This window comes from Helobdella robusta (genome assembly GCF_000326865.2).
Source record: "Helobdella robusta unplaced genomic scaffold HELROscaffold_71, whole genome shotgun sequence".
Classification (NCBI taxonomy): Eukaryota; Metazoa; Annelida; class Clitellata; order Rhynchobdellida; family Glossiphoniidae; genus Helobdella; species Helobdella robusta.
Genome location: NW_008705401.1, coordinates 653,179 through 665,678, shown reverse-complemented (window position 1 = coordinate 665,678; position 12,500 = coordinate 653,179). Strand labels below are relative to the sequence as shown.

The window sequence follows — 12,500 nt, the reverse complement described above, 5'->3', positions numbered from 1 at the left end:
TTATAATAATAATAATAAATAACAATTAATAATCAATAATTATTATTATTATTCATTATACCCTAGCTTTTGTCTTAGTCACAACCAATGGCGTAAAAAGTGTAAAGTCTCGAAAAAGGCATTAATAATAATAACAGCAATTCTTCTTGTTTTTCTTCTTTCTCTTCTTCTTCTTCTTCTCCTTCTTCTCCTTCTTCTTCTTCTTCTTCTTCTTCTTCTTCTTCTTCTTCTTCTTCTTATTATTATTATTATTATTATTATTATTAGTAGTAGTAGTAGTAATAGTTGTTGTAGTAGAGTAATTGTATTATTATTATTTTTATTGCAACATTAATATCAATAGAGCAATATAATATTCGTTTATCTATGATTACAAACATGAACACACCCACTTGCAAACAAGCATACATACACACATACATACAAACATACATACATACATTCATAGCTTGCATACTTTTTCATTGTTTAGCTGACATTTTTTCTATTAAAACTGTAACCAACACGAATATATACATGCTGTCAATATATACATGCATGCATACACACAAACATACATACAAACAAACATACATACATACAAACATACGTACGTACATACATAGGTACATACATACATAAATAAATATATATATATTTTTATTTTTTTATTGCCAATTATATCTGAAGAAGTTAACTTCCCATTTAGAAAACGAATTTCATTGAGCTTGTTAATTTTTATTGATAATTTTTTTCATTCATTTTTTCATTCATTTGTTCATACATTCCTTCGTTCATTCATTCGTTTTCTCCTTCATTCATTCATTCATTACTTCCTTCCTGTCTTCCATTTTGTTTTTTCCATGCTGTCATTATCATTATAGTTGTAGTTCAGGTTAACAAGTTATTTTTTATTTTAATTTATCATCCTCAACATCAACGACAATGAATCGTTGGTTTAAAGATAAACAAAACAACAACAACAACAATTCAGCAACAACAACAACAACTGCAACAACAAACAAACCAGCAGCAGCAACAACAACAACAAACAAACCAACAACAACGACGATGACGTCATCAACACCATCTATCAAATCAAGAATGGATCGAAGGCTGAGTGACGTCACGGAGACCATCTTCAGACCCTTCAGACGCCCCAGCCAAACCTACGAAATCACACCCCCACCACCTTCCGCTCCCTCCCTGAAGACCTCCCAGAGTTTCACCTTCAAGGAGGTGCAGAATATATCGGCCCCAACCAATGTCAAGAAGAATATACACGTGGAGATTGTGGACGGGGTACTCGTGGGATTGCCGCCCATTTGGGAGGAAGTACTCAAGCAGAATAAGATTACGTATGTGTCTGTCTGTCTCTGGTTGTCTGTCTGTCTGGTTGTCTGTCTGTCTGTCTGTCTTTGTTTGTCTATCTGTTTACTTGTGCAAAAAAATTATGTATTATTTGGATTTGATATAACCAATTTTTTTCAAATTTTCATAGAATTATTGTTGTTAATTAATGGATAATGCCGCAAAAAGATACGATCAAAATCTACTAATCTGTCAGCGAATCAGCTAATTAAATTCCATAAATCAGCTAACAAATAGAATATCCGTCCAACCACACAACCAGCCAATTAAAGTTAACCAATCAAATCTATCAACCAATCAGAGAGCAGGACAAGAAAGCCAACCCGGTAGCGATGATCCAAGCTCTGGAGATGTTCATGAGTACAAATAAGAAGACAGATAAATATCTCGAAACATTCAGTGACTCCGGTAGGCGGAGTTTATCCTATGCAAATTAGTTTTGAATATGTTAATGAGAATGAGTGAACGTGTTAATGAGGTATGAATATGCAAATGAGTTAGGCTAAAATGAAATTAGTTTTATTTTTACAGGCATTTCAAGCGAGGGCTCCATGATCGACCTGGACAATGAAGAAGAGTTCAAAATTATCGAAAACAACAACAACAACAATAATAATAATAATAATAATAATAAAGTTGATAATAAAGATAATAACAATAATTATACTAGAGATAATAATAATAATAATTATAATAATAGTAAGGATAAAAAAGATGTGAAATATAAAAGGGTGACTGACAAGATCCTTGAGAATACGGAATGGGATTTCCCGGCTGACGATCCGGTAAATGATGACGACGACGATTATTATTATTGTTCTTATTATTATTATTGTCGTTATTGTTATTATTGTTATTATTGTTTTATTTTCAGTCAGGGAAAGATAACAAGAAGCAGCCCTTGAAATCCCCCTCCTCATCTTCATCCTCATCATCTCCTCTAGCATCACCATCATCAGTAAAACCACCATCATCATCATCATCACGACCAGCATCATCATTACCAAAATTATCCTCGTCATCATCACGGCCAACATCATCATCGCCATTTGTGAAATTACCCGCACCTCTGCCGACAACGACATCATCATCGTCATCACCATCGTCATCATCATCAGTACCACGTCCACCACCACCACCATCATCGTCGTCGTCACTATCGTCACCACTATCACCACCGATTTCGCCAGTGGCAACGCCACGCACTTCGAAGCAAGCTTCTAAAATTGAAGTGCCTCAGAAGAAATCCACCACAGATATAATCAATATTTTGGGTGGGTGCTGCTGCTGATGATGCTGCTGCTGCTGATGATGATGATGGTGATGACGATGGTGGTGATGATGATAATAATAGGAGAATTATCGTTTAGGCAATGGTTTTAGAGAGATGGTTGTGATGACGATGACGACGACGATGATGATAATTATTATTATTTATAATTATTAATTATCGTCGTCTAGTTAACCTATCAGAGCAAGGATCGACAGAAGCAAAATATTCGTTCGTTAGAGTCCTTGGTTCCGGGTTATTATTATTATTAAAAACATTTAAAACATTTAATCTTTCGCTAATAAATCTTATTTGGACTGATTATTTTTGCAATAACTTTATAAACTCTGCCATATCATCGTCGTACGCTGTCTATCGCGACAGAAATGTGAGATGAATCAATTTTAAAACTAACTAACTCTGGTCGTACTCTTTCGATTCGAATGATGAGCTTCTCAGATTAATACTCTATTTATTGCATTTGATATTTTATATTATTTCATTATTTTATTTTATTTGTACTGCCATTTTTACTGTTTTTATTGCTGAATAAAAGATTGTTCCCATTATTTGATAATTAACCAAATTTTCAATCTCTCAACCAATCAACCGACCAACCAACCAACCAATCAGTGCCTCAGGAAAAGTGAACCTTGAAAAATTGAAAGCCGACCAATCAAAAACTGTTGCAATAAAGCACATGTGCCTCAGAGAACAGCCCAAGCTCGAGGCACTTGTCGAAGAGATTGAGGTAATAATAATAATAATAAAAATAATAATAATATAATAATTATAATAATACTAAGAATAATAATAATAATAATATCAATAATAATAATATAATAATTATAATAATAATAATATAATAATAATACTAAGAATAATAATAATAATAATAATATCAATAATAATAATAATAATAATATCAATAATAATAATATCAATAATATTAATAATGATAATATAACAACAACAAAATCGACAATAACAACAACATCATCAACAACGACGACGACACAGTTATAACAACAACAACAACAACAACAGCAGCAAAAAACAACAATAATAATAACAATAGGTGATGAAGAAGTTGAACCACCGGAACATAATAAACTACATCGAGTGCTTCTACCAGGATGGCACACTCTCTGTTGTACTGGAGTACCTGGAAGGGTGCTCGCTAACTTCCGTCGTTATAGAAACTGTTCTCAGGAGCGAGCAGGTTAGGATGATGATGAGGGTGGTGGAGAGGGAGGGAGTGATGATGGTGGTGGTGGTGGTGATGGTGGTGATAGTGGGAATGATGATGATGATGTTGCAGATGATGAGTAGAGAGCAATCAATCAACCGGTCAATCATCATTGAATTTTCAGTCAACCAGTCAACCAACCAATCATAATTCACTCACCCTCCAAACAACCAATCATTCAATCACTCACCAATCAACCAACCAATCATAATTCACTCACCAACCAATCATAATTCACTCACCAACCAACCAACCAATCAGATATCGGGCATAACTTACTGCTGTTTGGACGCCCTGAAGTATCTACACTCTCGTAACATCATCCATAGAGACATCAAAAGTGATAACGTTTTGCTCGGATATAACGGAGAGGTTTGTTTATAACGAATAATAATTAACATAACGCTAGAGTGCCCACTATCTCTTGTGTTGCTGTGTCTGGGTTCGAATGCAAACAAATCTCATCTTTTAACATACACTTGTACGATCAGCCGTCTAAGTTAATACATAAGTGCCGTAACTCTGTGTTTGTTATGTTGATTCATTGTGAGCTAACTGGAAGCTATATAAATAAACTATTATTATTTTTTTTTATTATTATTATTATTATTATTATTTTAGTAGTAGTAATAGTAGTAGAAGTGACGATGCGGAAATGATTGCATTACAAAATAGTACTATGTTTAGTAGCAGTAGAAATATCATGGTTCTTGATAATTGTGGATGATGATTGCTATCATTAATAATTATAATAATAATTATTAATAATTATCATTAATAATTATTATTTAACTAATTAGGTCAGTCAGTTGACTAAATTATGTCAATTAGTTAATTAATTAGGTCAATCAATTAATTAATTAGGTCAATCCGTTAATTAATTAGGTCAAGTTGATCGATTTTGGTTTCTGTGCACAGTCAGACAATCGCAAGACCATGGTGGGTACGCCATACTGGATGGCACCTGAAATCGTGTCGAGGTTGGTCTGTCTAACTGTCTGTCTGTCTGTCTGTATGTCTGTCTGTTTGTGTGTGTATGTGTACGTGTGTGTGTACGTGTGTGTAGGAATTTTTATATGTCTGCCGCGTTTTTGTCTATATGTGTTTCTTGTATGTTTGTTTCTTTTATATGTTTGTTTCTTTTATATGTTTGTTTCTTTTGTATGTTTGTTTCTTTTGTATGTTTGTTTCTTTTGTACGTTTGTTTCTTTTGTATGTTTGTTTCTTTTGTACGTTTGTTTCTTTTGTATGTTTGTTTATTTTATATGTTTGTTTCTTTTATATGTTTGTTTCTTTTGTATGTGTGTACACTTGTTTGTGAACGGTCAAAACGTGTCTACATGATATGCCACGCTACAGAAAGAACTACAGTTTCAAAGTGGACATCTGGAGTCTGGGCATAATGGTCATCGAGATGATTGATGGCCAGCCACCGTACCTAGACGAGACACCTCTGAAAGCCCTCTACCTGATTGCCAGTAACGGGAAACCGGAAGTGAAGAGCAAGGACGTCAGTGACGTCATGCAGGATTTCCTGGATAAAACTTTGGAGGTTGGTTGATTGGTTGGCTGATTGGTTGGCTGATTGGTTGGTTGGTTGGCTGATTGGTTGAAAGATTGATTGATTCTAGTAAAAACTTTGATCGATTGAACAACAATAACAACAATAATAATAACAATAACAATAACCAAAAACACTTTATAAGGTTGACGTGGCGAAACGACCGACGGCCAGTCAACTAATCAGCCATCCTCTCTTTGATATTAGGGAGGATTTGAAGTCACTCAAGCAAAACATCGAACTGGCTTTACAGTGGGAGAACGAGAACAATAAATAAATAATAATATTAATAATAATAATAATAATAATGACAATAATTACGATACCAGTACTACTGCTGCCGATCCTTCTATTACTACTATACTACTGCTACTATTACAAAAAACAATGATACGACCGCTGCCAATGTGGCGGCTACTGCTACTTCTGCTGCTTCTGTAGCTGCTGCTGCTTCTGTAGCTACTACAGCGACTTTAAATTTTAATAAAATTTATGTAGTGAAAAGGATGAAATGAACTCATTAATATTGTAGGGATGATGATGACGAATGAGTGAATGCTGATGATAATAATAACGATAATGACGATATATACATACATACAAACATATACACACACACACATAAGTATGTATATATATATACGTATGGTTAACGCCGGTTTCGTTGTTGGTTAAGCGCCAACAACGAAAACAAAGAAGTAATAAAAACTAGCATCGTAAATAGTGACAAAGAAGAATATGATGCTATCGATGAAGAAAAGGAGACCAAAGAAGATGACCAGAAACCTGAATAAAGAAACCTGACACCTAATTCGCATCAAAGTTCAATTTTACAACACCAAAGTTAATTTTTACAACGTCAAAGTTCATCTTGACAAAGTCAATATTTCCCTATATATACAGCAAGGAGCACTGACGATGATTCATTCGGAATCGAAATATGGCCTTATTTGCAGCATGAATTCGAAAAATAAGTTTATTTTGAATTTTAATAAACTAAACGTTCACAAAAAATAACTTTAGTGAGAAAAATCGAAAAAACGAACTACAAACATATTAACGCCAAACATTCGGTAGAATTTATAGAATATTGTAAAAATTATGGTCTATTACCAACATATATATATATATATATATATAGAGAGAGAGAGAGAGAGAGAGAGAAAGAGAGGGAGAGAAAGAGAGAGGGAAAGAGACGGAGAAAGATTCACTTAACAATGTTTACAATGATTCATTCGATCATGTATACATATATATAGATAAATTTATCAATGCTTTCACTTCGATTAACATTTTTAATTTATTTTTTCTGGATTATTTGATTTGAACTACGATATTTTACGTATGTGTGTGTGTATGTATGTATGTTTGTTTGTGTGTATGTAATATGTATGTATGTTTGTGTGTATGTTTGTTTGTGTGTGTGTATGTTTGTGTGTGTGTTTTTGTGTGTATGTTTGTGTGTGTGTTTTTGTGTGTGTGTTTTTGTGTGTGTGTTTTTGTGTGTGTGTATGTTAGAAGTCAACGAAGGTATGAAATAAGAAAAGTTGCATAGTTGATCCGATAAAGACCAAACAAGTTTTTTATTTTCTCATTAAATTAATTCAGGAATTTTCTCACTCTCTCTCTCTCTCTCTCTCTCTCTCTCTCTCTCTCTCTGTGTCTCTCTCTCTCTGTGTGTCTCTCTCTCTCTCTGTCTCACTCTCTTTCCACCACTTTTTTCTGTTTCTTTCTGTCTGTCTGCAAATGCAAGGAAAGGAAGATAGTGAGAAAAAGAGAGAGAAAAAGATAAGAACCGCAAGAATGTATGCATATGTATCGAGTCTCGATACTTACAAATTAACCTCAACTCTTAAATTTCATAAAAATCTGACAAATCAAATTAGAACGAATTATAATGGATATAAACATTGTTAGACTCAATACTTATAAATTTACAGAGAGGTATGTACGTGTATGTGTATCTGTCCGTATATATACATATATGTATGTGTGTATACGTATGTATGTAGAAACTATAGAACATAACGAGCGTTCAGCGAGAGTCTTCATAGGAAGGGTTTTCGTCAACGAGTGTTTCGGCTCTAACTTCCCGACACTCCCGAGAAACAGGTTCAACTATTTAAACTCGCATTCCTTTTTCTTCCTACATAAGCATCTTCAGTAAGACGCTTGTTTGGCTCTAGCACCTCCTATGTTCCTCATACAACTCGATCGTCTTTTACCTACTAAACCCAAATCCTTCAAAAAGCTGTACACTGAACAGCCAACAACTCACCTCTTGCACCGACCTCAACTTGCATACTACAAACAACTTAAGCCACGTTGTTCTATCTCACAAACGAATTCGTAAAAATAAATATAAATATACAATTACTATTTAATTTTTAATATTTTTATATAAAGAATTAAAAAACATTAATAATAATAACAATTAATATATTTATTATTATTATTGTTAGTTCTATTAGAATTGATAATAGCAAAAAAATTACATTAGCGATTATAAAGAACGATGAATGAACAAACGAACAAATGAATGATTGTATGAATGAATGAATGAATGAACGAACGAATGAATGAACATATGAATGAACAAATATTATTTCAACAGAAATAATTAACAGAAATGTTAAAAAAATTGAACAAGATAGACGAGAAAACGAACAAACGAACGAACGAACGAATAAATTAAAAACATTAAAAAAATGAATAGAGAACGAAAGAAAAAGTGAAAACAAATAAATGAAAGATAGAAAGAAGAAAAATAATAAAATGAATAAATAGACACAGAAACAACTCAAATGTTGACGCTCACAACATGGGTTTAGCTTACTAAAAAATATATATAACAACAAATATATATATATATATATAAAATAATTATAGTTATAATTAATAATAGTAATATAAATTAATAAACATGTACATATACATAGCTTTTTGAAAAATGACACCGATCATACATTAAGCTTATTATTATTTATATTATTATGAATTATACTTTTATTATTAATAATATTATTGTCGTTTTAATATTATTTTAATTATTATTACGCCAATCTATGAACATAAAACTTTACAGACAATATCATATATATATATATATATATATATATAAATACGCACACACACACACACACACACATATATATATATATATATATATATATATATATATATATTTGTTCATTGAATAAATAAATAAAATTATATATAAAAATTATAATAATATAATAATATTAATAGTCATGATGATGACGATGATGATGGCGATGGTAAGTAGTGGCAAGAATAAACGGTAGATATTTTTATTATTTCTATTATTTTCTTTAGGTTATTATTATTATTATTTGAAATTATTATTGTTATTATTTTTATTTGAGGTTATCATCGTCATCATCTTCTTCGTCATCATCATCAACATCGTTACTTCCAATGTTATCATCATCGTCGTCGTCATCATCATCGTCATCGTCATTATCAATATCGTTAGTATCATTAGTATCATTTGCGTCATTAGTATCTTTAGTATCATTTGTATCAAATTCGTATTCATTATGGATATCAGATCTATGATTATCATCTTCATCATCATCATCGTCATCGTCAAAACTTTCCATGTCTCCAATGATGACGCCATCATCATCGTCATAAGCGCCATCATCATCATCATCATCATCATCATCATCGCCGTTTTTATTATTACTATTTTTATCGATATCATTATCATCATCGTCGTCGTCAGAAGCAGAAAAAGCGGCGTCAGCATCGTTTCGAATCTGTCTGAGTTTTATGACTGATGTTTCTCTCTTTCTCTTGTACGATGGTGATGGTGAAGAAGAAGAAGACGATGATGATGTTGATGATGATTTTGGTGGTGATGATGATGTTAAAGATGATGATGATGATGATGATGATGACGGTGAATTGTGAATTCTAAATTTTCGAAGACGGCGTCGGTGGTGTTTTCTCCGAGTGTTCGTGAGTAGATTGTGATGGCTTTGCTGTTGCGACTGCTGCGGCTGGTGTAGTTGCAGCTGCTGTGGTTGCTTTTGTCGCGTCCGTTGATGTAGCAATGGATGTTTTTGATGCTGCTGTTGAAGTTGTTGATGGTTGCGATTGTGATGCTTGCGTCGTGTCGCTTGTCGTTGATGAGGCTGATGTGGTTGCTGTTGTTGTAGCTGATGAAGCCGTAATCCTGGCAGCAGCTGTTGTTGTCGCAGCGGTGGGTCATGCTGCTGCTGCTGCTGTCGTTTTCTGAGAAGCTTCTCGTCAAAAGTCGCTACTGCCGCATTGTTCAGATGAAGGGTACTGATGATTGTTTGCGCCTTGCCGAGTTCTGTCGTTCTAATTATCGTCGGCTCCCATGTCTTCTTCGTTCCTATGTACCATCTGTCAATCAGAGAGTGAGTGAATGAGTGAGTGAGTGAGTGAGTGAATGAATGAAGGATGAAAAAAGAATTAGTTTTTCAAGTGAATGAATGAATTAATGAATGAATGAGTATAGAGTTGATTGTGTGCTGACGTACGAATGAATGAATGAATGAATGAATGAACGAACGAACGAACGTACGAACGAACGAATAAATGAATGAATAAATGAATGAATGAATGAATGAATGATCAATAAAATGATAAATTACACAAATTTATAAGCAATTGCAAAACTGTAGGTGGCCTGCGAAAAAAAAACGAAAGAAAAAAAAAGCATTAATTTTGACATCGAGATAAAGAAACCACTATGATGATGATGATGACGATGAAGAAGAAGAAGATGATGATGATGGTGATGATAATGACGACGACGATGAAAGTTTATATTGTTCTTATTCCTTACCGTCTGATGTTTTTAGGTTGCGGTTCCGTGTGCGAACGTTTATTTCTTTGTTGTTGTTGGTGTTGTTGAGGTTGATGTTGTTGTTGATGTTGTTGTTGCTGATGTTGTTGTTGATATTGCTGATTTTGTTGTTGTTGTTGTTGGTGGTGGTGATGTTGTGGATGTTGATGTGGTTGTTGTTGTTGATGATGTTGTTGCTGAGGTTGTTGTTGAGTTTGAGGTTGATGATGTTGTTGTTGATGTTGTTGTTGATGCTGCCGATGTTGAGGCTGTTGCCGATGAAGATGTTTGTATTGTTGTTGTTGTTGATTATGAATACGTGAAGACGACGACGACGATTGAACAACGTGTAAGTATATAGAGTCAGAAAACTTAGTTGTGTTCGTGTCATCATCATCATCATCATCATAATCATCATCATTGTCCTCATCGTCCTCAACATCATCATCATCATCGTCATTAGTGATCAAGTTATTATTATTATTATTATTGTTATTGCTATTATTATTATTATTATTATTATTATTATTATTATTATTATTATTGCTCTTATAGTTTGATTGGATAAGATTCTCGAACCGATATTTATAATTAATGTTATTACGAAAATTATTATTATTCGCATTATTACTATGCTTATGATTACTGTGTTGATTGACATTTTTATTGTGATTAATATATTTATTATTATTATTATTATTATTGTTATTATTATTGTTGTTGTTATTGACTTTATGGCTAACTGAATATTTACTTAAATACCTGACGTTATTATTATTATTATTAATTTTGTAGTTATTATTATTATTATTATTATTATTATTATTATTATTATTACGGTTATTAATGTTGAAAAAAATTGATGATTGATTAAGCCTTTCCTGTAAAGATCCAGATGACAATGACGACGACGATGCTGATGATGATGATGATAGAAATGATGGTGGTGAGAATGATGATGAAGTAGATGAGGATGGAGTTTTTGTTGTTGTTGTTGTTGAAGATGGTAATGGTGAAGATGATGATGATGAAGAAATAGATGAAAAAGAAGACGATGAAAAAGATAAAGAAGATGACGATGAAGGTGAAGATGATGATGATAATTGAGATGATGATGCTAGCGTTGAAAATGTTGGAACGTTCGTAACATCAACATTAACATCATCGATAATACTGTTTATACTAGCTTCAGTAGAAGTAGTAGTAGTAGCAGCGGCAAAAGTAGTAGTAGTAGCAGCAGCAAAAGTAGTAGTAGTAGTAGTTGTTGTAGCAGTAGTAGTAGTCAAATTAATAGTATTATTGTAATTAATTTTTACAGTATGTTCATCAGCATTATTAAAAGTAGCATCAGTAGAATTAGTAGTAGTAGCAGCAGCAGAAGCAGCAGCAGCATTAGTAGTAGTAGTAGTAATAGTAGTAGTAGTAGCCGTAGCAGTCGCAGCAGTTGTAGTAGTAGTAGTAATCAAATTCAAATTTAAAACAGGTGTATATGCAATAATAGGTTCAGAGTTTTGGCTAACGGTTTCTAAGCCAACAATGCTTACGTTACTTAAATTCAAGAATTCTCCATCCATATTAGCATCAGAAAGTTTACTAAAAAGTATTTCAACATCACTAATTACTCCATCTACATGAGCGTTGATAGCAATATCCTTATCATCATTAACAACTTCATCATCGTTACTTGTAGTGTTAAAGCCGCTACTATTACTATTTAAGGTAGAAGTAGTAGTAGCGACAGTAGTAGCAGCTGTAGTGGTAGAAGTAGTAGCAGTGGTAGTCGCCTCGGCGGTGATGTTAGTAGTAGTATTTGCACTAGTAACATGAAAAATATTAACGCTTTTAACTTGGCTATCAATTATATTGTTGTAATTATCGTCGTCTTCATCATTACTGTTATTGTTGTTGTTGTTTTTGTTGTTGTAGTTGTTGTTGTTTACATTATAGATAAGAGGGAAAAAATTAGTCGTTAGTTTTGAAGTGTTTCTGATTGCTTTATTGCCGAACGCTGACTTGATTAATGGACTGATTTTCTGCAGCTGAGAAGACGATGACGATGGTGAAGATAATGATGATGGTGATGATAGTTCTGGCGATGATGACGATGAACGTGATGATGATAGTTGTGGTGATTGTGATGATGATGGTGGTGGCGGGGGTTGTGATGATGATGATGTTGCGGGGGGTTGTAATGATGACGATGTATGTGATGATGATGGTGGGAGTTGTG

The 12,500-nt window shown here is 33.2% G+C and overlaps 3 protein-coding genes across 3 annotated transcripts; 2 read left to right on the top strand and 1 right to left on the bottom strand.

Annotated features, from left to right (window-relative positions):
* Positions 1-1,083: 1,083 nt before the first annotated feature.
* Positions 1,084-2,612, top strand: HELRODRAFT_181484 (hypothetical protein; the record flags this gene model as incomplete). Its single annotated transcript, XM_009031277.1, has 4 exons — positions 1,084-1,314; positions 1,659-1,758; positions 1,882-2,135; positions 2,541-2,612. 4 exons carry the CDS (start codon positions 1,084-1,086, stop codon positions 2,610-2,612), a joined length of 657 nt encoding a protein of 218 aa, XP_009029525.1.
* Positions 2,613-3,305: 693 nt separating this feature from the next.
* HELRODRAFT_89498 (hypothetical protein) lies at positions 3,306-5,707 on the top strand (the record flags this gene model as incomplete). The annotated part of the gene is made up of 6 exons (XM_009031221.1): positions 3,306-3,371; positions 3,699-3,842; positions 4,131-4,241; positions 4,755-4,849; positions 5,229-5,421; positions 5,576-5,707. Coding segments are annotated over 6 exons (741 nt in total), but the record flags the coding sequence as incomplete, so codon positions are not given.
* A 3,615-nt stretch (positions 5,708-9,322) lies between these two features.
* On the bottom strand, positions 9,323-9,667 carry HELRODRAFT_181482 (hypothetical protein; the record flags this gene model as incomplete). The annotated part of the gene is made up of 1 exon (XM_009031276.1): positions 9,323-9,667. One exon carries the CDS (start codon positions 9,665-9,667, stop codon positions 9,323-9,325), a length of 345 nt encoding a protein of 114 aa, XP_009029524.1.
* Positions 9,668-12,500: the final 2,833 nt, after the last annotated feature.